General features: G+C 39.7%; 1 protein-coding gene across 1 annotated transcript in view; it reads left to right on the forward strand.

The window, feature by feature from the left end:
- The window catches only part of CDC42SE2 (CDC42 small effector 2), a 45,364-nt gene extending 18,395 nt beyond the window's left edge, over positions 1–26,969 (forward strand). The window contains exons 2-3 of the mRNA XM_065875246.1: positions 8,799–8,900; positions 26,871–26,969. Of these exons, the coding sequence (XP_065731318.1) occupies positions 8,799–8,900; positions 26,871–26,969 (201 nt within the window). The remainder of the gene's footprint in view (positions 1–8,798; positions 8,901–26,870) is intronic.
- Positions 26,970–27,444: the final 475 nt, after the last annotated feature.

Here is a 27,444-nt window from a genome sequence, read left to right on the forward strand (position 1 = left end):
TTTTATAAATTAATTAACTTATGTATGTATGTATGGCTGCATTGGGTCTGTGTTTCTGCACACGGGCTTTCTCTAGTTGTGGCGAGTGGGGGCTACTATTCATTGCGGTGCGTGGGCTTCTCATTGTGGTGGCCTCTCCCGTTGCAGAGCATGGGCTCCAGGCGAGTGGGCCTCAGCAGTCGTGGCTCATGGGCTCTAGAGCACAGGCTCAGGAGTTGTGGCGCACGGGCTTAGTTGCTCTGCAGCATGTGGGATCTTCCTGGACCAGGGATCAAACCCGTGTCCCCTGCATTGGCAGGCTGTGCCACCAGGGAAGTCCTGACCCCCTGCTTTTGCTCTGGGCTCTTCAAAAGTGGTGGCAGTTGGGTGTTTTGGTCTCTTTTTATCTTCTGTTCGGAATTTGCCCCAACTGGGCATGCAGGCAGTTATTTTTAGTCCCCTACAGTTTCTTTGTATTCTGTTGCTTGAGGAGAGGTGTGTCCAGGTGCCAGCACTGCAGCAAAGGGGCCCAGGTCCCAGGCTGCTTCATGTTGAGTATCATTGTGTTTCCCTCAAATTGAAAATACCACATGGGGTCCCTTGATGTTTGCCAGCTACTTGACACAGTCTGGGAATCGTGGGTTTATTTGATATATTCATAGGTAGGGGATGTGGTTATACTCTCTCAGCTTTCTCTCTCCAGGTCGCAAAGTTAAGTCAGTAGTATATCACTCTCTTTCAACCTTTCAAATATTTAGTCCACATTGGCATAAGTGATTGCTGTCTTGTAGCCCGAAAGCCCTAGCTTTTTTCCCCTGCTCCAGATGGCAGACCATTTTGTTCTTTATTTACCTTTTATCTCCATTTCTAGAAGGACCTGAGGTTGTTCCACCTGTGCTTTTACCTTGGGCCTCCTGTTACCCTCTGGGATCTGGCCTTAAATTGCTCCTCGGTGGCATGTGTTTGCACACGAAGCTGCCCAGAGAAAGTCTTAGAGGAAGTTTCAACTTTTAAGTGATTGAGTAATCACTGTTTTCCTAGAAGCTATATTTGATCAATATTGTAGAAATGTGAGGGAGATGGAACATTTATATTGCTACAAAAAATGTTTAAAACGTTAAGCCTTAAAAACAATGTGACTGTAATGTTTATATATTCATAAAAGTATTCATTTAAAAAACGTGTGTTGATGAATTGCTTTGTGCTCTGTATGGCGCTGGTCCTTGTGAGCTAACATTTTATATGCCCTCTCCATATAGGAGCACATGTACCATCCAGTGGACAGTTTCAGTTTGGTGCGAGATGTAAATTTTACTTTGGTGGAGGTAAACACAAGGTTCTCTGGGAGCAGAGAGGAGGAGCATCTAACCTCAGAGCAGAGGGTATGAGGCCTGAATTAGTCAAGGAGCAGTAGGAAGGATCCTTTCAGGTCAAGGGCAGAGAAGTGAGAGAGAGCGAGATCATAGCATATTTAGGGAATTTCAAGTAGCAGGTGAAAGCTTAGAATGCAAGAAAGTATTAAAAGAGGAGGCTAGGGCTTCCCTGGTGGTGCAGTGGTTGAGAGTCTGCCTGCCGATGCAGGGGACACGGGTTTGTGCTCCGGTCCGGGAGGATCCCACATGCCGCGGAGCGGCTGGGCCCGTGAGCCATGGCCGCTGAGCCTGTGCGTCTGGAGCCTGTGCTCCGCAACGGGAGAGGCCACAACAGTGAGAGGCCTGCGTACCGCAAAAAAAAAAAAAAAAAGCTAGAGAGAGAAACAGGATTTCATAGGCTTTGGGATTTTGAATTTAGCCTGCAAGTTTTGGAAAGCCGTTGAGGGATTTTAAAGTGGTGAGTAGCATGTTTTGTACTTTAGAAAGGTCTATCTAAATCCAGCGCAAAGAATATTGGGAGGGGAAGGAATGTTGTAAAGTTTGAAGCAAATTAGTTCGGAGGCTACTATAGTGATGTAGGTGGAAGGCGGTATGGACTGCAAGTAAGGCTGTGGCAATGACATGGGGATGGAGAGAGTGAAAGGGTAGAATCCACAGGATGTGATGCTGATGTGATGTGATAGTATGAGGAAGGAGGAGGAGTGAGGGACAGTCTTCACACCTGGCTTGAAGTACTGGTGGAAGTGTTGTTCACCAAACTGGGGCACGAAGAGAGAGAACAGATTACAGAAATAAGATTATATATGTTCAGTTGTGGACATAGGAAATTTGAGTATCTTCTCAACATTCACATGGACATGTCCGGTAAGCACTTGGATGTGTAGCCTAATGCCCAGAAAAAAGAAAATAGACTTACTAGTCATCAGCATAGAGTTAATAAGGAGAAGACATGGGAGAGGAAAGAGAGGGGACCTAGGATGTATTGGAGAAGACCACCATACACGATATACACAGAAGCAGAGGGATGGAGGTGGTAGCCAGATATGAGTGTGAAACCAGAGAAGAGGGGTCTTTTGGAAGAATAATCTCAGAATAATCCTTTCTGTAAATTTTACATTCCAGGTTTTTAAAATAAATATTTGCCAAGTAATTTTTATTTTCAAAGAAGGAACATGTGATGGGAGTGTATGAATGAAGCATATAAAGAGCAGTTTTAAACTAAATGGATACTGTAGCTAGCCTTATATTGATGAGGTAGCTCTGCAGTGTATTTCTGAAAAACTTCACATATATCTTCTATAGTTTGGGGAGGAAGACAGGAAGTGGCTAGAGAATTTTAGAATTGTAAAGCATCTGAAAGAATGAGGACAAGATTACGTTCTGATGGAAATCAGACATGAAAGTAAATGTTTATTCGTACTTGTGTCACAGCATTTTTACTAGTACACAGTGCATAAGTTTTTATGTAAAGTTGTAAGACTAGGAGGAAAATAAATGAATTAGCATATCTTTTAAAAAACTTATTTTTAAAAACTTATTAGGGAAAGAAGAGGACCCCCTTACACCTCGGCCTGCCACCTGCCCGTGTGTGTAGTCCCCAGCTTCAGTAGTTATTGATGGGGGGACCATCTTGTTTCACCTATTAAGCCCCCCTCCACTGGATAATTAAAAGCAAATTCTGGATATCACATTTCATTGAACAAGTTTTTAGTATGTAACTCTAAGATTTAAACAGCTTCAGTGAGGCATAATTGACATACATTAAATGGGAAGAGGCATTTTCCCTAATCCCCTTCACTGTAATACAACTACTCGTTTTTGTGTACCTCTAGTCTTTGGCCTTATGCAGAATAACAGTTAATATTTTAAGGATGGCAAGAATTATTCAGATGGTCGACAGTTTTAGTAAAGTTCCCTATAAGGAATCAAGAAGAATAAAGTATGTTTCCAGGAAAAACTGTGACTGTGCTACTGACAGCAGTTAATATGTATCAGAGTGGAGTGCACCGTTTCCTGTTTTTCTCTGCAGAGGCCTGACTCTGGAATTCCCCTTGTTTGCCCACGATTTAAATCTCGTCTGTACCCTGTGCTCTCAATATAGCACACCAGAAAAGTGGGCTGTTCTTTAAATGTCTACCTTGTGTCTGAAAAATATTATGTTTTTGTATCTTAAAATATTTAATTATACTTAGAATCCAGGTTTTTGATTAAGAAAGTTATAACAGAAGTCTAAAGAACACCTCAGCCTGTGTCTGGATCCTATCCCTCCTACCTTCTCTGGAAGGGTTGTAATATTGATAATCTTTATTTTTCTTTACCTTCTGTCTCTGTCTTTTCTGATTTGCCTCATCAGAAATTAAGCATAGTCAAGTCTTTCTCATATTTAAGGGAAAAAATTCAATCTGTCCTCATTACCTCTTCTCCCTTGAGCTACAGCTGTCTGTCTTCTCCTGTTCAGAGGCCAGACTTTGTCCACTTGTCTGTGTTGGAGTTCTCCATTTCCCCGCCTCCTGGATGCCCCTCACTCCCCCGCTGATGTCTGGAGCTCCTGTCACTGTGCTGGCACAGCATCACCAAGGTGCTCACTTCATGTTGCTGAATCCAGGAAACATGTTTCTCTTCACCCGACCTCCCACCAGCTTGCAGAGTATTGCCTAACCCCTCCTTCACACTTTGAAGAAGTCACATCTGACTTTCCTCTTAACTTTTAGGCTGTTCCTTTTTGGCCTGCTTTAATGGCTTATTTTCCTGACCAACCTTATATAGAGTTCCTCTGTGCACTTTTCTTCCTAGGAAGTCTCATTAACTTGGACAGCTTTATTCTGGTGACTCTCAATTTCCTATCTCTAGTTTAGCCCTTTTCAGAATCCTATATCTGTGTATACAACTTGCCCTCTTGATAACCTCACTTGAATGTCTCATAGATGTCTCAAATTCGGTGTGTCTTAAACAGAATCTTTCATCTCCTGCCTAAAGACTGACCCTCTTCCAGTATTATCTAATCCATTATATCGAGTACACTCTATTCAGATCTGAAATCTGTTCATCTTTCTTAACTGTTACCTCTCAATTCTCAAATCCATTCAACAACCAGATGCTTTTGATTTTACCCACTGAACACAGCTTGAATCTATACATGTTCCATTTATGCTGCTGTTAGTTGAATGCAAGTAATCTCCTTTCACCAACATTACTCTAATAATTTTTCTTTTGGACCCCTCCAACCTGCTTTCCATCTGTAGCTATTATGCCTTTTAAAACCATTTTGATCATGTTATCCCCCTGCTTTAAACATTGTGCTCCTTCTAGCCTTAAAGAAGGAAAGACAGAAAACTTCTACTTCTAACCCTACAATCCAGGTTAGAGTAGATGGCATGAAGAACCCTTTCAGTACTAAAGGAAAAGTCTCATTCCCAACTCAGTAAAGTTAAAGTTGAAAAGTAGTCATTATTTTCAGATTATAAATTAATTACCTAACATAATTGCTGTGACAGAAGGAAGTCGGTGTCTTCCTGTCCTTTGCTTTTCACTGTGAGAGCAGTCTCTTTTTTTTTTTTGTGGTATGTGGGCCTCTCACTGTTGTGGCCTCTCCCGTTGTGGAGCACAGGCTCCTGACACGCAGGCTCAGCGGCCATGGCTCACGGGCCCAGCCGCTCCGCGGCATGTGGGATCTTCCCGGACCGGGGCACGAACCCATGTCCCCTGCATCGGCAGGCGGACTCTCAACCACTGTGCCACCAGGGAAGCCCCAAGAGTAGTCTCTTTTGAACCAGTTTAGTTGTCTCCTTTTGAACATCCTCCCTCATTATTCAGAGTGTCATATTATGCTTATAAGTGTATATTAATATGCCTCTTTCAGAAGCATATCGACCTAGAAGCACATCCATTCATTAATCTTTCAAGAAACATTTCTGGGTGAGATGGCTGGTGGCCTGAGTGCTCCATGGTGACTCCTCTCTCCCAGCATCTTCTTGCAATAATTCGACTGTTAGAATAAATCCCTTAATGTGGATTCATGGGCCAGGTGTAGCCATCCGCTCAGCCCCAGACACACCCTTCCAGAGGAAATGATGTGGATTCAGAACTGTTAGAAGTCCTATGTGTTCACAGGGCAAGGGACGATCTGGAAGTAGATCTTATTCTCTGAAATAGGCCAGCCCATCACCTGCTTCAGCGGACCCTCTGGCTGAGCCAGGTGGCACCATCTGTACCTTGGGAGCTGTTGCCCCTGCAGGCTAGCCTCACAAGGCCTTCGGGGAAGTCTTCAGTCTGGCAGACGCCATGAGCCCATGGAACATAACCTCCATCCTTTGTCTTCATCTATAGACGTCTAGCCTTTTCTGCTCAGTCTGGGGTGTGCCGAGACCCTGGAAGCCTCCTTCTCCTTCAGTACGTCAGGGGGCGTACTGTGGAAGAAACCCCAACAATTTGTCCTACTCAGGTATCAAGAAAACTCATGTCCTCTGCTGGTGAAGATGCACTTGGATGTGCTTTGAGAAACATAGTTTTCTAACAAGACAAATTTAATGGTAATGTAACAGTATGTTACCAAGAAGAAAACAGACACAAAACTACTGTTAACATCGTCTTTTCCCTGCCTTAATCCTAGAAAAGAGAAGGTAGCATTGCTTCTCAAGGCTTATTTAGGGATTTGTGCTGTATCATCTCAGAAGAGAATAGTATGAAGGGGAAGTATGTTGAATGGGGTGGGTAGAAATAGACAAACTCAAGAGTCTGTAGAAAAAAATGGGAAACAGGGTGGAAGAGACTATCCTGCATTGGTGGCACTTGGCCTCCCACATCAAAGGATGGCTGCGGGTGACAAGTCTGTGGTTAGGGGCAGGGAATCTGTGTGAGCCTCCTTAAGTAGCACCATGTAAGGAAAAGAGAGCAGGAAATTGGCGTGTTGTGCTAAGAAACAGAAAATTGAAGAGCATAGACAAGGGATCTAGACCCTTCCTTGGCTTACTGACACCATTTTAACCTGAAATTTTTATACAAGCCTATGGGACACTGCCCCAAAGGACCGATTGAATTTCTTAACCCTTCAGAAAGGGGCCTGAAGTAACTAAATTTGGAGGAGTACAGGAATGAATATTTTACTCCGGGGTGTTACAGCCTATAATTAGTTCAGTCAGGCGTCTTTGATAGGAAAAAAGGAAAACATGTAATACAAATTCTCAAAGAGATTAAAAATATTGCGTAGCAAAGAGCTTCCAAAACATAATCATAATTGGAGAAAAATAATAATGTATCTACCACTGAAAAAAAATTACTGATCTAGAGCTGGGGTCAGCAAGCCAGAACTTATGGGCCATTATGTCACCTGCCACCCTTTTTCGTGCATAAATGTTTACTGGAACACAGCTATACTCATTTGTTCTCACATTGTCTGTGGCTGCTTACACACTGTGATCACAGAGCCAGAGCTTTGACAGAGACTGTATGGCCTGCAGGCTTAAAGTATTTCCTCTCTGGGGCTTCCCTGGTGGCACAGTTGTTGAGAATCTGCCTGCCAATGCAGGGCACACGGGTTCGAGCCCTGGTCTGGGAAGATCCCACATGCCGCGGAGCAACTGGGCCCGTGAGCCACAATTACTGAGCCTGCGCGTCTGGAGCCTGTGCTCCGCAACGAGAGAGGCCGCGATAGTGAGAGGACCGTGCACTGCGATGAAGAGTGGACCCCGCTTGCCACAGCTGGTGAAGGCCCTCGCACAGAAACGAAGACCCAACACAGCCATAAATAAATAAATAAATTTAAATCATTAAAAAAATTTTTTTTCTCTCTGGACTGTACGAAAACAGTTGTGGATTCCTAAAGAGGATCAAGTGGCATTATTTTCTAATACAGTGAAACTATAAAGAGGAAACAAATAATGGAAGAAACTAGGAAGATTATACACACACACATGCATACACACAGGCACACACACGCTCTCCCTCCCTCCGTCCCTCCTCTCCCCGACCTCCCTTAGACACACAAACACACATTCAGGTGTCCACATAACAGAAGCTATGGAAATAGCGAAAAAGAACACAAGGAGCAATATCAAAGAAATAATACAAGAAAACTTTACTAAGCTATAGTAAAACCCGTGTTCAGATAGAGAGGGTCTTCCATATGCCATACAGAACACTAGAAGGGAAAACCAGCAAACCTGGAGATAGTCCAGAGTCACTGTTCAACTCTGAGGATAAACATAACTTCAAGGGAAAACAACAGGCTTTTGGGATTCTAATCTGTGGCAATAAAAACAACAGGCTTTTGGGATTCTAATCTGTGGCAATAAAAGCTAGAGGGCAGTAAAACAATATATACTGGCTTCTAAAATTAATGTATGAACTCTCCACTTCTGTGGCTTTGTAGAAAATCATGTTCTAATCCTGAGGAGCTGTCACCTGTGTCTATCTGGATAAGTTTTTAGGATTTATCAAGAGCATAGCAACATTTCGGTAGCTGGAGACTTAAAATACTATGTTCAGAGGCAACCTAACCTAATCCAACAACTTTGTAACTTGCCTTAGTTTTGATGCAGATGGCATTTTCAGGAGACGTATTCTGTTGGAAGAAAATGGGGATACGCAGAGATGGTATTAGGACAGTAAGCCAGCTGTGCCCGTGGCCCCTCTCAGTTGATCACAGTATCTAAGGAGCCACGGAACACTCGGGTCTGATGATAACCTTCTTCTGTGGAAAAATCTCGGATGGTTAGTTTAACACAGCAGCAGGGTGGGGAAGTGTCTTGTGAGGCGGAGGGCACATTGGTAGAACAAGGATTGCAGCCTGTGGCTGAAGTTCCTGGGAAGCTGCTGGGAAGTGGGGTCAGAAATGAGGAAGAGGCAGTAAGCTGCAGCCTGGGTGGCTGCTTGGACAGGGTTTCGTTTGCAGCCAGAATAGGCCAGAAATCAGTGAATGGGCTAGAGCCAAACCTCCCCTGCACAGATAGCTGACAGATCCCTCCCGGGTGAAGGGTGGTTGGGTATAATCTCAGTAACAACCATCAAAATAGCATCAGTCTGTTAATGATGCAAGCTAGAATGTTTTGTTTAAAATCGGAATGCTGCACTTAAGTCACACTGTCTTCTTTGCTAAGAATGATGGTTACAGATGATAATTTTACATTTGTCTCATTTTTTAAAAGAATAAAACTTAAATGGTTGCTATACAAATATGTGGATGGCCAAAGTCAGACCAAATAATCTATTTTAAGTTCTAAATAATAACCTATTATTTTACTTTACCAATCATTTTTTTGTGCATATATTTATTTCTCTGGGGGATCTCATCATAAGAGGTGATTATGGTGATACCAAGATTTAGGTATTTTTTGTGTCCTGGGCAAAGATATTATTATACGAAGTCATTTGTGCATAGTATATAAATCTATCAGAATAAGTTTTTGTTAACAAGATCATTTTCTCAACACGTTATTCCTTATATTTTAGAAAAGGCGCCGGCGGATTGACCGAAGTATGATTGGAGAGCCCACAAACTTTGTGCACACGGCTCACGTGGGGTCAGGAGACCTGTTCAGTGGGATGAATTCCGTAAGTATGTGGGTGGAACATACAGGTGGGGCCTCCGGGCATAGTCATGTGTACCTGTGTAACAGGTACATACATTCTTAATGATGGCACTGTGCCCAGTGTATTATAGGCATTGACCATACATACTTAATGTGAGCATCAAAGAGAAGAAAATGAACAATGAAAAATTAATCTCTTACGTAGTTTGCCAAGTCATCTGTTTTTCTAAACTTTTTGTAGCTACCTTTCTTCCGAATAAATACTTTAAAACTTTTAAAGGATTTGAATTCAGAAAGGAAGGTACTCTCCCATAGATTCTCATGCCCCCTGCCGCCAAAGCAACTTGGAGGTCAGCTTTTTAGTCATATTTAATCTCTTAAGTTCAGTTAGTTGCCTTTTGCAGACGTATTTATTGCATTTCCCTTATAAAATAATAGGTGTTACCTGATATTAGAATGCTTGTTATTTATTTATTACTGTAACATAAGTTCTCACGCACTTAGCAGAGGATTAGAATTTGTATGTATTTGCTGTCTTTTATAGAGGTTTCGGTGAATTTCAGAAGACGCTTTAAATTTACTCAGCTGAACTCTTACTCCTTAATTTTTCATCTAAGGGAAAATAGAGAGCAGTATAATAGAAACCAATAGAGGGTTTTTATCAGGGCTCTGCCACTATTGCTATCCCCCATATCTAAAGTACACTGAGTTGTCTAAATGATCCCTCAGGTGTTTAGAACCAGAAAGTCAATAAGGCTTTTATAAACACAAAATTATGCTGCATTGTATGCTCACTTACTGGACAGCGTTAACAAAAGACTTAACAAAAGAACAGAGACTTACAAGGTAGGTAGGTGAGTATCCTGGATACAGCAAACAAGTTTGTCCCTATAGTTACTAGGTAAGCAAAGGGATGACATTTGTAGCTTCCTGGAAAGGAAACAGCTTGTTTGTTTTAAATCTGTAGGAAAAGTACACTGAACTGCTTTTGTGGAAATGTAAGAGGTGTCAGATTGCTGTTAAAATACAACTCAGTAGCTTCGTTTCCTGGATTAATGTGGAGTGAAGAGACCAAATGGGACCCTATGACTTTTGTTAATATTAAGGTCATTGTGGCATATATAAATAAAATGAACGGTTTCAAATTTATTATATCTGATTAATTTCTTTCTCATCGACATGTCTTCTTTCTTAAAAATTTAACTGTATAGGACAAATTAAGTTCTTAGTTCATAGTACTTAGTTAACTTTTAAAATCTCGTTTATGCACATTTCAGAATTTCCTTCAAGATTCCTATCTGGTAATTTGTCTCTATGAAAAGCCTGTCATTGATGTACATGATTCTTGCTTGCGATCAAGTTAGGTAAAGTTTGAGGACTGTCCCCTGCAGGGCTGACTGAGCTGCAGCATCAAGACGGGCCCTCAGCTGTTGTAGAGGTTCTGCCCTGCAGTCTCCAGACAGCCTCCTCTGGTTACTGAAGTAGATTTCTTATGAGGTGTTCTAGCTCTTCACAACCAAACCTGTCTTCCGAAGGCTGTTTGTACTCATTGCCTATGTTTACGTATTAGTTTGTTGTCTCTACAAAGAAATAGTTTCTCTTAAGTTCATCTATTCTGAGAATTGAGCAACAGTAATAGGAACATGGCTCGATGCATATGAAAGAGGCAGGCCACGCTGGATTATTGAATGGTCAGATGACTGGTTTTTTCCCCCTAAATACACTGTTCTTCCCAAGACTACTTTTCATACTAACTTATTGCTAGAAAAAGTTTCTATGACTCTTTTAATAATATAACTTTATTGTGTTAAAATAATGCATATCCACAGTCACAATAATACATATCATCTCAATACTGAGGGTTACTTACTAGAAAATCTAAGTCCTTTTGTTTGAAATTGAAGAATTGACTTTTGGAAGAAAAACAGATTTTTTTTTTCTTAGAATTTGCATGGCGTTATGAAAGTACCATGTAAAAATATAAAGATGTTGTAAATAGGCCTAAGATACCTATAAAACCTAACTTGTCATGTTAGGTGGGAAATTATTTGGTACTAGGGTAAAATCAAGTTTGTGCCACAAAACAGTGTTACCACAGAGGAGCAGAAAATTAACCGATAGCCTATGGCCGTAAGCGTCGCAGACTGAGAAAGTTTACTTAAATAGACCTATAGATTTTAATTTTATTTATTAAAATTTAAAAATTTTATTTATTTATTTTTGGTTGCATTGGGTGTTTGTTGCTGCGTGAGGGCTTTCTCTAGTTGTGGTGAGCAGGGGCTACTCTTCCTTGCGGTGCGCAGGCTTCTCATTGCGGTGGCTTCTCGTTGCGGAGCACACCTGCATTGGCAGGCGGATTCTTAACCACTGCGCCACCAGGGAAGTCCCTCTTTTTTTTTTAATATATTCTTACCTAAAGTAGTCATTTGAGTAATGTGAATATAGATGTTACAGTGCATCACTATGTGATATCATTGGAGTTAGTTCCACATATGTGAATTTTTCAGTAAATGAGTAAAAATTTACCCATTTAAGAGCCAATCACGTGTTCTCACTTTAACCATATTGGACCTAAATAGCCATGCATTTTATATTTTGCTATTCTCTTCAGTTAGAATATATTTAAACCTGTCTTACTCCAAAAATAACTTAGACCAGTCTTATTACTTTCTTTAAACAAACTGACTGAGGATCATCAATGAAAAGACACCTTGTATCGATACATCATGTTTTCTGTGATTAAGTATTTGATAAGTAGATTAATGAGTGGATGGTGCTCCCACCCCCTTCTCACCTCCCTGGGTCCTAGAAATGTGAAGGGCCCTTTGAGCTGTTTCTGTGCATTAGACCAGACTGCCAGTGCTCTCACTGTTGACTGTTAGGCCGTCATATCCCAAACCTTCCTGTTGCCCCTTTTTCTAGCAGTCTAGCTTGATTCGCTCGTTCTCTGCTTCCAAAATGCTTCTAATTGCTATGAACTAAGATAGGATACACTAAGAACTCTTCACAGTTCGCACGTAAATTTGTGACTTTGTTTTGGCAAAGTAAGAAAACATCCCAGCGGGACTTCCCTGGCGGTCCAGTGGTTAACACTCCGCGCTTCCACCACAGGGGTCACAGGTTTGATCCCTGATCCGGGAACTAAGATTCCACATGCCGTGCATCATGGCCAGGAAAAAAGAGAAAATACCCGAGCATTTATATATCTCACAGTCTACTAGAAAGTAGCCCTGTAATGTGGTTAGGAAAGGTTATCATCTTTAATCATTTTACAGATAAGAAGCCTGATATGCACAGAGGATAAATAGTTCACCCAGAGTTAAAATATTAATAAAGAAGTTTGGATTACAGTCCAAGTCTTTGGATTCTTTTGTTGTTGTTGGAACATAGTTGATTTACAATGTGGTGTTAGTTTCAGGTGTACAGCAAAATGAATCAGTTATATATATCCACTCTTTTAGCTTCTGTTCCCGTATTGGCCATTACAGAGTATTGAGTAGAGTTCTCTGTGCTATGCAGTAGGTCCTTATTAGTTATCTATTTTATATATACTAGTGTATATGTCGAGCCCAGTCTCCCAATTTATCCCTCCCAAGATCCCATCCTCCCTGGTAATCATAAGATTGTTTTCTACATCTGTGACTCTTTCTGTTTTGTAAATAATTTGGGATGACATTTAGGTTGCTTCCATGTCTTGGCTATTGTAAATAGTGCTACTATGAACATAGGGATGCATGTATCCTTTTGTAAATATTATAGTTTTCTTCAGATGTATGCCCAGGAGTGGTGTTGCTGGATATGGTAGTTCTGTTTTTAGTTTTTTAAGGAACCTCATACTGTTCTCCATAGTGGTTGTACCATTTACATTCGATCAACAGTACAGGAGGGTATCTTTTTCCCACACCCTGTCCAGCATTTACTGTTTGTAGAATGTTTGATGATGGCCATTCTGACCGGTGTGAGGTGATACCTCATTGTAATTTTGATTTGCTTTTCTCTGATAATTAGTGATGTTGAGCATCTTTCTTTTGCTTTTTGGCCATCTGTATGTCTTCTTTGGAGAAATGTCTATTTAGATCTTTTGCCCATTTTTTTTTAAAATTCAAACAAAATCACAAAAATTATAATCATCCTCATCAGTTGACTCAGTCCCATGTAATTAATTTTTTTTCATCTTGATCTTTTGTTAGCACTTTGATGAATTCATCAGTTTTCCATTAGAGTTCTGAAAATGCTTATTCATTCAGTTCAGCAGTATGGTCAGTTACCAGAAACCTGTACTTGTCAGAGTCTTTTCCATGAATTCCTTGAAGATGAAACCCTTTTATCAGGAACACTTTTGTAAAAGCATCACAGTACACCCAGAACTGTCTGTGAATTACAAAAGACTTAAAAATGACCACGGATAAAGATTTGATGAAAGTTCATAATAATGCAATTGACAAGGAAATTTAGTTATTTCTGAGAAGATATATATTTTAAAGTAATAACTAGAATTATGACTTACAACATTAAACCAGAATGTATAAGATTTTTAGAAGTTTCCTGTAATGTCTGAAACATTTATATTAACATATTTCCATACAAATAACCCAAAGAAAGTTCAGTATTAGTTGTTTTTTTTGTTTTTTTATATTGCAGGTTCTTATTAGTCAACAATTTTATACACATCAGTGTATACATGTCAATCCCAGTCGCCCAATTCAGCACACCACCATCCCCATCCCACCGCGGTTTTCCCCCTTGGTGTCTGTACCATTTTTCTAGGTTCCACATACATGCATTAATATACGATACTTGATTTTTCTCTTTCTGACTTACTTCACTCTGTATGACAGTCTCTAGATCCATCCATGTCTCAACAAATTTCATTCTTTTTTATGGCTGAGTAATATTCCATTGTATATATGTACCACAACTTTGTTATCCATTCGTCTGTCAATGGGCATTTAGGTTGCTTCCATGACCTGGCTATTGTAAATAGTGCTGCATTGAACATTGGGGTGCATGTGTCTTTTTGAATTATGGTTTTCTCTGGGTATATGCCCAGTAGTGGGATTGCTGGATCATATGGTAATTCTATTTGTAGTTTTTTAAGGAACCTCCATACTGTTCTCCATAGTGGCTGTATCAATTGACATTCCCACCAACAGTGCAAGACGGTTCCCTTTTCTCCACATCCTCTCCAGCATTTGTTCTTTGTAGATTTTCTGATGATGCCCATTCTCACTGGTGTGAGGTGATACCTCATTGTACTTTTGACTTGCATTTCTCTAATAATTAGGTTGAGCAGCTTTTCATGTGCTTCTTGGCCATCTGTATGTTTTCTTTGGAAAAATGTCTATTTAGGTCTTCTGCCCATTTTTGGATTGGGTTGTTTGTTTCTTTAATATTGAGCTGCATGAGCTGTTTATATATTTTGGAGATTAATCCTTTGTCTGTTGATTCCTTTGCAAATATCTTTTTCCATTCTGATGGTTGTCTTTTCGTCTTGTTTGTGGTTTCCTTTGCTGTGCAAAAGCTTTGAAGTTTTATTAGGTCCCATTTGTTTCTATTTCCATTACTCTAGGAGGTGGATCAAAAAAGATCTTGCTGTGATTTATGTCAAACAGTGTTCTTCCTCTGTTTTCCTCTAAGAGTTTTATAGTGCCCGGTCTTATATTTAGGTCCCTAATCCATTTTGAGTTTATTTTTCTGTATGGTGGTTAGGGAGTGTTCTAATTTCATTCTTTTACATGTAGCTGTCCACTTTTCCCAGCACCACTTATTGAAGAGACTGTCTTTTCTCCATTGTACATCCTTGCCTCCTTTGTCCTAGATTAGTTGACCATAGGTGTGTGGGTTTATCTCTGGGCTTTCTATCTTGTTCCATTGATCTATGTTTCTGTTTTTGTGCCAGTACCATATTGTCTTGATTGCTGTAGCTCTGTAGTATAGTCTGAAGTCAGGGAGTCTGATTCCTCCAGCTCGGTTTTTTTCCCTCAAAACTGCTTTGGCTATTCGGGGTCTTTTGTGTCTCCATACAGATTTTAAGATGATTGGTTCTAGTTCCATAAACAATGCCATTGGTGGGCTTCCCTAGTGGCACAGTGGTTGAGAGTCCGCCTGCCGATGCAGGGGACACGGGTTTGTGCCCCAGTCCGGGAAGATCCCACATGCCGCGGAGCGGCTGGGCCCATGAGCCATGGCCGCTGAGCCTGTGCGTCCGGAGCCTGTGCTCTGCAACAGGAGAGGCCCCAACAGTGAGAGCCCTGCGTACAACAAAAAACAAAAACAAAACCAAAAAATGCCATTGGTAATTTGATAGGGATTTCATTGAATCTGTAGATTGCTTTGGGTAGTATAGTCATTTTCCCAATATTGATTCTTCCAATCCAAGAGCATGTTATATCTTTCCATCTGTTGGTATCATCATTAATTTTTTTCATCAGTGTCTTATAGTTTTCTGTTTTGTTTCCCTAGGTAGGTTTATTCCTAGGTATTTTATTCTTTTTGTTGCAGTGGTAAATGGGAGTGTTTCCATAATTTGTCTTTCAGATTTTTCATCATTAGTGTATAGGAATGCAAAAGATTTCTCTGCATTAATTTTGTATCCTGTAACTTTACCAAATTCATAAATTAGCTCTAGTAGTTTTCTGGTGGCATTTTTAGGATTCTCTATGTATAGTATCGTGTCATGTGCAGACGTTGACAGTTTTACTTCTTCTTTTCCAATTTGTATTCCTTTTATTTCTTTTTCTTCTCTGATTGCCGTGGCTAGGACTTCCAAAACTATGTTGAATAATAGTGGTGAGAGTGGACATCCTTGTCTCATTCCTGATCTTAGAGGAAATTCTTTCAGTTTTTCACCATTGAGAATGATGTTTACTGTGGGTTTGTCGTATATGGCCTTTATTATGTTGAGGTAGCTTCCCTGTATGCCCACTTTCTGGAGAGTTTTTATCATAAATGGGTGTTGAATTTTGTCAAAAGCTTTTTTCTGCATCTATTGAGATGATCATATGGTTTTTACTCTTCAATTTGTTGATATGGTGTATGACATTGATTGATTTGTGTATATTGAAGAATCCTTGCATCCCTGGAATAAATCCCACTTGATCATGGTGTATGATCCTTTTAATGTGTTGTTGGATTCTGTTTGCTAGTATTTTGTTGAGGATTTTTGCATCTATTTTCATCGGTGATATTGGTCTGTCATTTCCTTTTTTGTAGTGTCTTTGTCTGATTTTGGTATCAGGGTGATGGTGGCCTCATAGAATGAGTTTGAGAGTGTTCCTTCCTCTGCAATTTTTTGGAAGAGTTTGAGAAGGATAGGTGTTAGCTCTTCTCTACATGTTTGATAGAATTCGCCTGTGAAGCCATCTGGTCTTGGACTTTTGTTTGCTGGAAGATTTTTAATCACAGTTTCAATTTCATTACTTGTGATTGGTCTGTTCATATTTTCTGTTTCTTCCTGGTTCAGTCTTGGAAGGTTATACCTTTCTAAGAATTGTCCATTTCTTCCAGGTTGTCCATTTTATTGGCATAGAGTTGCTTGTAGTAGTCTCTTAGGATGCTTTGTATTTATGTGGTGTCTGTTGTAACTTCTGTTGATTTGAGTCCTCTCCCTCTTTTTCTTGATGAGTCTGGCTAATGGTTTATCAATTTTGTTGATCTTCTCAAAGAACCAGTTTTTAGTTTTATTGATCTTTGCTATTGTTTTCTTTGTTTCTTTTATTTCTGATCTGATCTTCATGATTTCTTTCCTTCTGCTAACTTTGGGTTTTGTTTGTTCTTCTTTCTCTAGTTCCTTTAGGTGTAAGGTTAGATTGTTTACTTGAGATTTTTCTTGTTTCTTGAGGTAGGCTTGTATAGCTGTAAACTTTCCTCTTAGAATTCCTTTTGCTGCATCCCATAGGTTTTGGATCATCGTGTTTTCATTGTCATTTGTCTCTAGGTATCTTTGATTTCCTCTTTGATTTCTTCAGTGATCTCTTGGTTATTTAGTAACATATTGTTTAGCCTCCATGTGTTTGTGTTTTTTACAGTTTTTTCCCTGTAATTCATTTCTAATCTCGTAGTGCTGTTGTCAGAAAAGGTGCTTGATATGATTTCAGTTTTCTTAAATTTACTGAGGCCTGCTTTGTGACCCAATATGTGATCTACCCTGGAGAATGTTCCATGGGCTCTTGAGAAGAAAGTGTAAACTGCTGTTTTTAGATGGAATGTCCTGTAGATATCAATTAAATCTATCTGGTCTATTGTGTAATTTAAAGCTTCTGTTTCCTTATTTATTTTCATTTTGGATGATCTGTCCATTGGTGTAAGTGAGCTGTTAAAGTCCCCCACTATTATTGTGTTACTGTTGATTTTTTTTTTTTAATAGCTGTTAGCAGTTGCCTTATCTCCTGTGTTGGATGTGTATATATTTATAACTGTTATATCTTCTTCTTGGATTGATCCCTTGGTCATTTTGTAGTGTTCTTCCTTGTCTCTTATAACATTCATTTTAAAGTCTGTTTTATCTGATATGAGTATAGCTACTCCAGCTTTCTTTTGATTTCCATTTGCATGGAATATCTTTTTCCATCCCCTCACTTTCAGTCTGTATGTGTCCCTAGGTCTGAAGTGGGTCTCTTGTAGATAGCCTATAGATGGGTCTTGTTTTTGTATCCATTCAGGAAGCCTGTGTCTTTTGGTTGGAGCATTTAATCCGTTCACGTTTAAGGTAATTATTGATGTGTATGTTCCTATGACCATTTTCTTAATTGTTACGGGTTTGTTTTTGTAGATCCTTTTCTTCTCTTGTGTTTCCCACTTAGAGAAGTTCCTTTAGCATTTGTTGTAGAGCTGGTTTGGTGGTGCTGAATTCTCTTAGCTTTTGCTTGTCTATAGAGCTTTTGATTTTTGTTATCGAATCTGATTGAGATCCTTGCAGGGTAGAGTAATCTTGGTTGTAGCTTCTTCCCTTTCATCACCTTAAGTATATCATGCCACTCTCTTCTGGCTTGTAGAGTTTCTGCTGAGAAATCACCGGTTAACCTTATGGGAGTTCCCTTGTATGTTATTTGTCGTTTTTCCCTTGCTGCTTTCAGTAAGTTTTCTTTAATTTTTGCCAGTTTGATTACTGTGTGTCTTGGCGTGTTTCTCCTTGGCTTTATGCTGTATGAGACTTGCTGCGCTTCCTGGACTCGGGTGGCTATTTCCTTTCCCATGTTAGGGAAGTTTTCGACTGTAATCTCTTCAGATATTTTCTCTGTTCCTTTCTCTGTTTCTTCTCCTTCCGGGACTCCTATAATGCGAATGTTGTTGAATTTAATATTGTCCCCAAGATCTCTTAGGCCATCTTCATTTCTTTTCATTCTTTTTTCTTTATTCTGTTCCGCAGCAGTGAATTCCACCATTCTGTCTTCCAGGTCACTTATCCATTCTTCTGCCTCAGTTATTCTGCTATTGATTTCTTCTAGTGTAGTTTTCATTTCAGTTATTGTATTGTTCGTCTCTTTGTTTCTTCTTTAATTCTTCTAGGTCTTTGTTAAACATTTCTTGCATCTTCTCCATCTTTGCCTCCATCGTTTTTCCAAGGTCCTGGATCATCTTTACTATCATTCTGAAATCTTTTTCTAGAAGGTTGCCTATCTCCACTTCATTTAGTTGTTTTTCTGGGGTTGTATCTTGTTCCTTCATCTGGTACATAGCCCTCTGCCTTTTTATCTTGTCTGTCTTTCTGTGCATGTGGTTTTTTGTTCCACAGGCTGCAGGATTGTAGTTCTTCTTGCTTCCTTGCCCATTTTTTGAATTGGTTTTTTGTTTTTTTGATATTCAGCTGTATGAGCCATTTGTATATTTTGTACATTAATCCCTGTCAGTTGCTTCATTTGGAAATATTTTCTCTCATTGTGTGGGTTGTCTTTTTGTATTGCTTTTGGTTTCTTTTGCTGTGCAGAAGCTTTTAAGTTTCATTAGGTCCCATTTGTTTATTTTTGTTTTAATTATCATTACTCTAGGAGGTGGATCCCAAAAGATATTGTTGCAATTTATGTCAGAGCGTGTTCTGCCTATGTTTTCTTCTAAGAGTTTTATAGTGTCTGGCCTTTCATTTAGGTCTTTGATCCATTTTGAGTTGAATTTCGTGTATGGTGTTAGAGAGTGTTCTAATTTATTTCTTTTACATGTAAGCTCTCCGTTTTTCCCAGCACCGCTTATTGAAGAGACTGTCTTTTCTCCATTGTGTATTTTTTAAATTTTTTATGATTTTTTTCTCCAAAATTCCAGTTTTTTAAAATATCTTTATTGGGCTATAATTGCTTTAGAATGGTGTGTTAGTTTCTGCTTTATAACAAAGTGAATCATTTATACATATACGTATGTTCCCATATCTTGTCCCTCTTGCATCTCCCTCCCTCCCACCCTCCCTATCCCACCCCTCTAGGTGGTCACAAAGCACTGAGCTGATCTCCTTGTGCTATGTGGCTGCTTCCCAGTAGCTATCTGCCTTACGTTTGGTAGTGTATATATGTCCATGCCTCTCTCTCGCTTTGTCACAGCTCACCCTTCCCCCTCCCCATATCCTCAAGTCCGTTCTCTAGTAGGTCTGTGTCTTTATTCCTGTCTTACCCCTAGGTTCTTCATGACATTTCCTTTTCTTAAATTTCATATATATGTGTTAGCATACAGTATTTGTCTTCCTCTTTCTGACTTACTTCACTCTGTATGACAGAGTCTAGGTCTATCCACCTCATTACAAATAGCTCCATTTCGTTTCTTTTTATGGCTGAGTAATACTCCATTGTATATATGTGCCACATCTTCTTTATGCATTCATCTGATGATGGGCACTTAGGTTGTTTCCATGTCCTGGCTATTGTAAATAGTGCTTCAGTGAACATTGTCGTACATGGCTCTTTTTGAATTATGGCTTTCTCAGGGTATATGCCCAGTAGTGGGATTCCTGGGTCATATGGTAGTTCTATTTTTAGTTTTTTAAGGAACCTCCGTACTGTTTTCCATAGTGGTTGTATCAATTTACATTCCCACCAACAGTGCAGGAGGGTTCCCTTTTCACCACCATTCCTTCTTGCTTTTTTCATAATTGCCATTCTGACTGGTGTGAGGTGATACCTCATTGTAGTTTTTATCTGCATTTCTCTAATAATTAGTGATGTTGAGCACCTTTTCATGCTCCTCCTTGGCCATCTGTATGTCTTCCTTGGTGAAATGTCTTTTTAGGTCTTCCACCAATTATTTAACTGGATTGTTTTTTTGATATTGAGCTCTATGAGCTGTTTGTATATTTTGGAAATTAATCCTTTGTTATTTCATTTGCAAATACTTTCTCCCATTCTGAGGGTTGGCTTTTCGTCTTGTTTATTGTTTCCTTTGCTGTGCAAAAGCTTTTAAGTTTAATTAACTCCCATTTGTTTGTTTTGGTTTTTATTTCTGTTAACTCTAGGAGCTGGGTCAAAAAAGATCTTGCTGTGGTTTATATCAAAGAGTGTTTTTGCTATGTTTTCCTCTAAGAGTTTTATAGTGTCTGGTCTAACATTTAGGTCTTTAATTCATTTGGAGTTTATTTTTGTGTATGGTTTTTGGGAGTGTTCTAATTTCATTCTTTTCCATGTAGCTGTCCAGTTTTCGCAGCACCACTTATTGAAGAGGCTCTCCTTTCTCCATTGTATGTTCTTGCCTCTGTTGTTGTAAATTAAGTGACCATATGTGCTTGGGTTTATTTCTGGGCATTCTATCCTGTACCATTGATCTGTACTGGCTTTTGTGCCAGTACCATACTGTCTTCATTACTGTAGCTTTCTTGCCTCCTTTGTTGTAGATTAGGTGACCATAGATTTGTGAGTTTATTTCTGGGTTTTCTATCCTGTTCCACTGATCTCTATTTCTGTTTCTGTGCCTTTACCATACTATTTTGATTACTGTTACTTTGTAGTTAGTCTCAAGTCAGGGAGCCTGATTTCTCCAGCTCCATTTTTCTTTCTCAGGATTGCTTTGATTACTTGGAGTCTTCTGTGTCTTTAATAATTTTTTTGTTCTAGTTCTCTGAAAAACGTCATTGGTAATTTGATAGGGATTGCGTTGAATCTGTAGATTGCCTTGGGTAGTATGGTCATTTTCACAATATTGATTCTTTCAATCCAGGCACATGGTATCTCTCCATCTGTTTGTATCATCTTTACTTTCTTTCATCAGTGTCTTATAGTTTTCTGCATACAGGTCTTTTGTCTCCCTAGTAGGTTTATTCCTAGGTATTTTATTCTTTTTGTTGCAATGGTAAATGGTAGTGTTTCCTTAATTTCTCTTCCAGATTTTTTATCATTAGTGTATAGGAATGCCAGATATTTCTGTGCATTAATTTGGTACCCTGCTACTTTACCAAATTCATTGATTATAGTTTGCTGGTGGCATCTTTAGGGTTCTCTATGTATAGTATCATGTCATCTGCAAACAGTGACAGTTTTACTTCTTTTCCAGTTTTTATTCCTTTTATTTCTTTTTCTTCTCTGATTGCTGGGTCTAGGACTTCGAAAAGTGTTGTGAATGAAAGTGGTGACAGTGGACATCCTTGTCTTGTTCCTGATCTTAGAGGGAACGCTTTCAGGTTTTCACCGTTGAGAAAGATGTTAGCTGTGGGTGTGTCATATATGGCCTCTATTATGTTGAGGTAGGTTCCCTCTGTTCCCACTTGCTGAAGAGCTTTTATCATAAGTCGGTGTTGAATTTTCTCAGAAGCTTTTTGTGTATCTATTGAGATGATCACATGGTTTTCATTCAGTTTATTACTGTGGTGTATGTAGCACACTGATTTGAAGATATTGAAGAATTCTTGCCTCCCTGGGATAAATCCCAGTTGATCATAATATACGATCCTTTTAATATATTGTTGGATTCAGTTTGCTAGTACTTTGAGTATTTTTGTGTCTCCATTCATTGGTGATACTGGCCTGTAATTTTCTTTTTTGTGTGTGGTGTCTTTGTCTAGTTTCAGTATCAGGGTAGTGTTGGCCTCATAGAATGAGCTTGGGAGTGTTCTTTTCTCCGTAATTTTTTGGAAGAGTTTCAGGAGGGTAGGTGTTAACTGTCTTCTAAATGTTTGATAGCATTTACCTGTGAAGCCATCTGGTCCTGGACTTTTGCTTGTTGGAAGTTTTTTAATCACTGTTTCAATTTCAGTACTTGTTTTTTAATCACTGTTTAATTTCAGTACTGTGAATTTCAGTACTTGTTTTTTGTTTTTTTTTTTTTTTTGCAGTATGTGGGCCTCTCACTGTTGTGGCCTCTCCCCTTGCGGAGCACAGGCTCCGGACGCGCAGGCTCAGCGGCCATGGCTCATGGGCCCAGCCGCTCCGTGGCATGTGGGATCTTCCCGGACCGGGGCACGAACCCGTGTCCCCTGCATCGGCAGGCGGATTCTCAACCCCTGTGCCACCAGGGAAGCCCTACAATTTCACTACTTGTGATTGGTCTGTTCATATTTTCTTTTTCTTCCTGGTTCAGTCTTGGAAGATTGTACCTTTGTAAGAGTTTGTCCATTTCTTCTAGCTTGTCCATTTTATTGGCATATAGTTGTTTGTAGTCAACTTATGGTCCTTTGTGGTGTCTGTTGTAACTCTTTTTTCATTTCTAATTTTATTGATTTGAATCCTCTCCCTTTTTTCTTGGTGGGTCTGGCTAAAGGTTTATTAATTTTGTTTATCTTTCCAAAGAACCAGCTTTTAGTTTTATTGATCTTTCCTATTGTTTTGTCTGTCTGTTTCATTTATTTCTGCTCTGATCTTTATGATTTCTTTCCTTCTACTAACCTTGGCTTTTGTTTGTTGTTCTTTCTCTAGTTGTTTTAGGTGTACGGTTAGGTTGTTTATTTGAGATTTTTCTTGCTTCCTGAGGTACGATTGTAGTTCTATAGACTTTCCTCTTGGAACTGCTTTTGCTGCACCCCCAAAACTTTGGACCATTGTGTTTTCATTGTCATTTGTCTCGAGGTATTTTTTCATTTCTTCTTTGATTTTTTTCAATGTCCATTGGTTGTTTAGTACCATTGTTTAGCCTCCATGTGTTTTTTTGTTTGTTTGTTTGTTTTTACATTTTTTTCCCTGTAGTTTCTAATCCCATAGTGCTGTGGTCGGAAATGATGCTTGGTATGATTTCAATTTTCTGAAATTTACCAAGGCTTGATTTGTGACTCAAGATGTGATCTATCCTGGAGAATGCTCTGTGTGCCTTTGAGAATAAAGTATATCTGCTGTTTTTGGATGGAATGTCCTGTAAATATCAATGAAATCTATCTGGCCTATTCTGTCATTTAAAGCTTTTGTTTCCTTATTAATTTTCTGTCTAGATGATCTGTCCATTGGTGTAAGTGAGGTGTTAAAGTTCCCCACTATTGTTGTGCTACTGTTGATTTCTTCTTTTATAGCTGTTAGCATTTTCCTTATGTATTGAGGTGCTCCTGTGTTGGGTGTATATATATTTGTAATCATTATATCTTCTTGGATTGATCCCTTTACCATTATGTAATGTCCTTCTTTGTCTTGTAACAGTCTATATTTATATTTTAAAGTTTATTTTGTCTGATATGAGTATCGGTACTGCAGTTTTCTTTTGATTTCCATTTATATGGAATACCTTTTTCCATCCTCTCACTTTTAGTCTGCATGTGTCCCTCGATCTGAAGTGTGTCTCTTGTAGACAGCATATATATAGGTCCTGTTTTTGTTTCAGCCAGTCTATGTCTTTTGGTTGGAGCATTTAATCCATTAACATTATTATTGATATGTACGTACTTGCTATTTTTTAAATTGTTTTGGATTTGTTTCTTAAGGTCATTTTTCTTCCCTTCCTCTTTTATTCTCTTGTGATTTAATGTCTATTTTTTTCTCTTTCTCTGTCTTTTTTTTGGGGGCTGGCGGGGCATGCTGAGCAACATGCAGGATCTTAGTTCCCAGATCAGGGATTGAATTTGTGGCCCCTGCAATGGAAGTGCAGAGTCTTAACCACTGGTCCACCAGGGAAGTCCCTTGATGTCTTGTCTTTAGTGATGTGTTTGGATTGCTTTTTTCTTTTTTGTGTGTGTAGCTATTCTAGATTTTTGGTTTGTGGTTCCCATGAGGTTTTGCTATAGTCTGTGTATGTACAGGATTGTTTTAAATGGTTGATATCTTTATTTCAAATGCATTTCCAATATCTTGCATAGGTACTCTCCTCATGATTGCTGGTTTTGATATTCTGTTTGTGTGTGGAAGATTTCCTACCTTTACTTTATGTTTGCTTCTGCCAGTGAACTTCCCCATTCGTACTTTCTTGAGTCTAGTTGTGGTCTCTTCTTTTCCACCTAGAGATGTTCCTTTCAGATTTGTTATAATGCTGGTTTGGTGGTACTAAATTCTCGTATCTTTTGCTTGTGTGTAAAGCCTTTTTATTTTTTGGCTGTGTTGGGTCTTTGTTGCCACGTGCTGGCTTTCTTTAGTTGTGGCAAGCAGGGGCTACTCTTGGATGCAGTGTGGGCTTCTCGTTGCAGTGGCTTCTCTTGTTGTGGAGCACAGGCTCTAGGCATGTGGGCTTCAGTAGTCGTGGCACACAGGCTTAGTTGCTTCGTGGCATGTGGGATCGAACCCTTGCATTGGCAGGCAGATTCTTAACAACCGTGCCACCAGGGAGGCCCCTGTAAAGCTTTTGATTTCTCCATCAAATGTAAATGAGAGCCTTGCTGCGTAGAGTATTCTTGGTTGTAGGTTTTTCCCTTTAATCACTTTAAATATATTGTGCCACTTCCTTCTGGCCTGCAGAGTTTATACTGAAAAATCACCTGATAATCTTATGGGGTTTCCCTTGTATGTTATTTGTTGCTTTTCCCTTGGTGCTTTTAATATTTTTTTCTTTGTCTTTAATTTTTATCAGTTCGATTAATATGCATGTTGGTGCGTTCCTACTTGGGGTCATGTTTTATGGGACTCTGTGCTTCCTGGACTTGAGTGTTTCCTTTCTCATGTTAGGGAAGTTTTTGGCTATAATCTCTTCAGATATTATCTTGGGCCCTTTCTCTCTTCTTGCACCCTTATAATGCAAATGTTGGTATGTTTTAATGTTTCCCAGAGGTCTCTGAGACTGTCCTCATTTCTTTTCATTCTTTTTTCTTTGTTCTGTGGCAGTGATTTCCAACATTGTCTTCCAGCTCACTTATTTTTCTCCCTCAGTCATTCTGCTGTTGATTCCTTCTAGTGTATTTTTCATTGCAGTTATTATATTGTTCATCTTTATTTGTTCATTACATTTTCTAGCTCTTTGTTAAACATTTCTTGTAACTTCTCAATCTGTGCCTCCATTCTTTTCCCACGATTTTGTATCATCTTTACTATCATTACTCTAAATTCTTTTTCAGGTAGGTTGCCTATCTCCTCTTCATTTAGTTGTTCTTGTGGGTTTTTATCTTGTTGTTTCGTCTGAAACATATTTCTCTGCCATCTCATTTTGTCTCACCTTCTTTGTGGACTCCTTTATGCAGGCTGGAGTATCATAGCTCCTCTTCTGGTGTTTGCCCTCTGGTGGGTGAGAGTGGTCCTCAGGCTTCTGGAGGTTTCCTGGTGGGAGGAGCTGGGTCTTATCCCTCTGGTGGGCAGTGCTGTGTCAAGAGGTGTGTCTGTAGGTGGTTGTGAGCTCAGTATGACTTTAGGCACCCTGTCTGCTGACAGGGTGGATCTGTGTTTCTCTCTTGCTGGTTGTTTGGCAATTGCTTGCTTTTAACTGCACCATTTTTATGTCCTATTCCAAGGAAACTTCATTGGTACATATAAAATTATGTGGTTTTTTTGTTGGTTAATGAAGTCCTGGAGGGTATATGGCACTCCTGGGGCCACTCAGCAAGGTTGCAGGTAGAGAAAATGAGTGCACAGGCCTGGAGTTCTGCCTTTATCAGGGTTGAGGATACGATGCCTAGGGTTTCACAGGTTCACTGTCTACTGCTTCTTCCTGGTGTTGTTGTGAGGGTTACATGATGTCATATTTTGAAGCCATCCTGTAAACCTGAGACCAGCCTGTTCCCTGAGGGCTGTTAAGGAGATGTTGGCAGGCTCAGGCAGAGGATGAGTCCAAGTTCAGGGGCTCTAACCACGTGATAAAAGCTGGAGAGAATGATGATTCCACCCTGGGCTCATATGTCTCCTGGGGTGTGGCCTCTGGCTAAACTTGCTTTGAATATTCCAAGTCTTTGGATTCTTATACTCCTTTTCACTTTATCAGACTATACTAAGACTGTATTAAGTATGTAAATTTTACCACATGGACTTTTAAAAAAATTTATTCATTTATGTATTTTTGGCTGCATTGGGTCTTCGTTGCTACACACGGGCTTTCTCTAGTTGTGGTGAGCGGGGGCTACTTTTCATTGCAGTGCGCAGGCTTCTCATTGCGGTGGCTTCTCTTGTTGCAGAGCATGGGCTCTAGTCGCGTGGGCTCCAGTAATTGCAGCACACAGGCTCAGTAGTTGTGGCTCACGGGCTTTGTTGCTCCACGACATGTGGGATCTTCCTGTACCAGGGCTCGAACCTGTGTCCCCTGCACTGGCAGGCGGATTCTTAACCACTGTGCCACCAGGGAAGTCCCACATGGACTTTTAAAGTTTATCTCTGGTTTAGTTTCATTCATATTTATTTTTGAATCTGATTCTAATCCAGGTAATTGAGGTGATCATATATGTGAGGTGTTTGTAAATTAAGGTGTTTGAGGGACAAAGTTGAGTTCATCTCCAAGTGCCTCGTGAATTACAAAACTTTGTTTTTGTAATTGCCAAGTGGAGAAAGTTGCAGGAGTGGGGGGATGGGTGAAGAGGGAGTTGTGGCAAAAAAAATGCTTCAGTCACTAGCTTCAGCATTTTGCCTTTAATGAGAACAAGTTTAAGTCTATAAAAGGTACCCTTTTGGGAAAAGCAGCCCAGCTAAAATATTAGGCAAGAATTGTTTACTTGCAGTGGCCCTAGTTCCTGACTGGTTCTGTTCTTGTCCTGTTGCAGGTTAGCTCCATTCAGAACCAGATGCAGTCCAAGGGAGGCTACGGGGGTGGCATGGCTGCCAATGTGCAGATGCAGCTCGTGGACATGAAGGCAGGATAGCCCTGGACCCCTCCTCCAGTGAGTACCTCAGAGCACAGGCTGGAAGTTCACATCATACATGGCCACTAACTAACAGCTGATGACGTAAACAGCCTTAGTTCAATCTTGGGGTTAAAAAATAAATATCTTGTTCTTATGTTTTAAAAACTGTGAACTTCCTAGAAAAGGTAAAAATACTTTAGTTGGCCAAGTGATGACCTTAGGCAGTTACTGCATTTTGAATATTAGTTTCAGGTGGTTGTTTTCCTTATGAGAAACTTTAAATGCTTTAAGACATCTTGTTTGGGGGGAGGCTTTGAGATTCTAGTGACAAGATGTCTCTTATGTGTCCTTTAAACATGAGTGAAGTTACTGAGTATTGATACGGCATGAAATCCCATGTGTAGTGATTTTATATTTAATACCATTACGGATAAATCTTTCATTATAAAGTTTTCAAATTAAAAAGAGAACTGTTAAGAGGCATGAACCCCTA

This window comes from Phocoena phocoena, chromosome 3 (assembly GCF_963924675.1).
Source record: "Phocoena phocoena chromosome 3, mPhoPho1.1, whole genome shotgun sequence".
In the NCBI taxonomy this organism is placed as follows: Eukaryota; Metazoa; Chordata; class Mammalia; order Artiodactyla; family Phocoenidae; genus Phocoena; species Phocoena phocoena.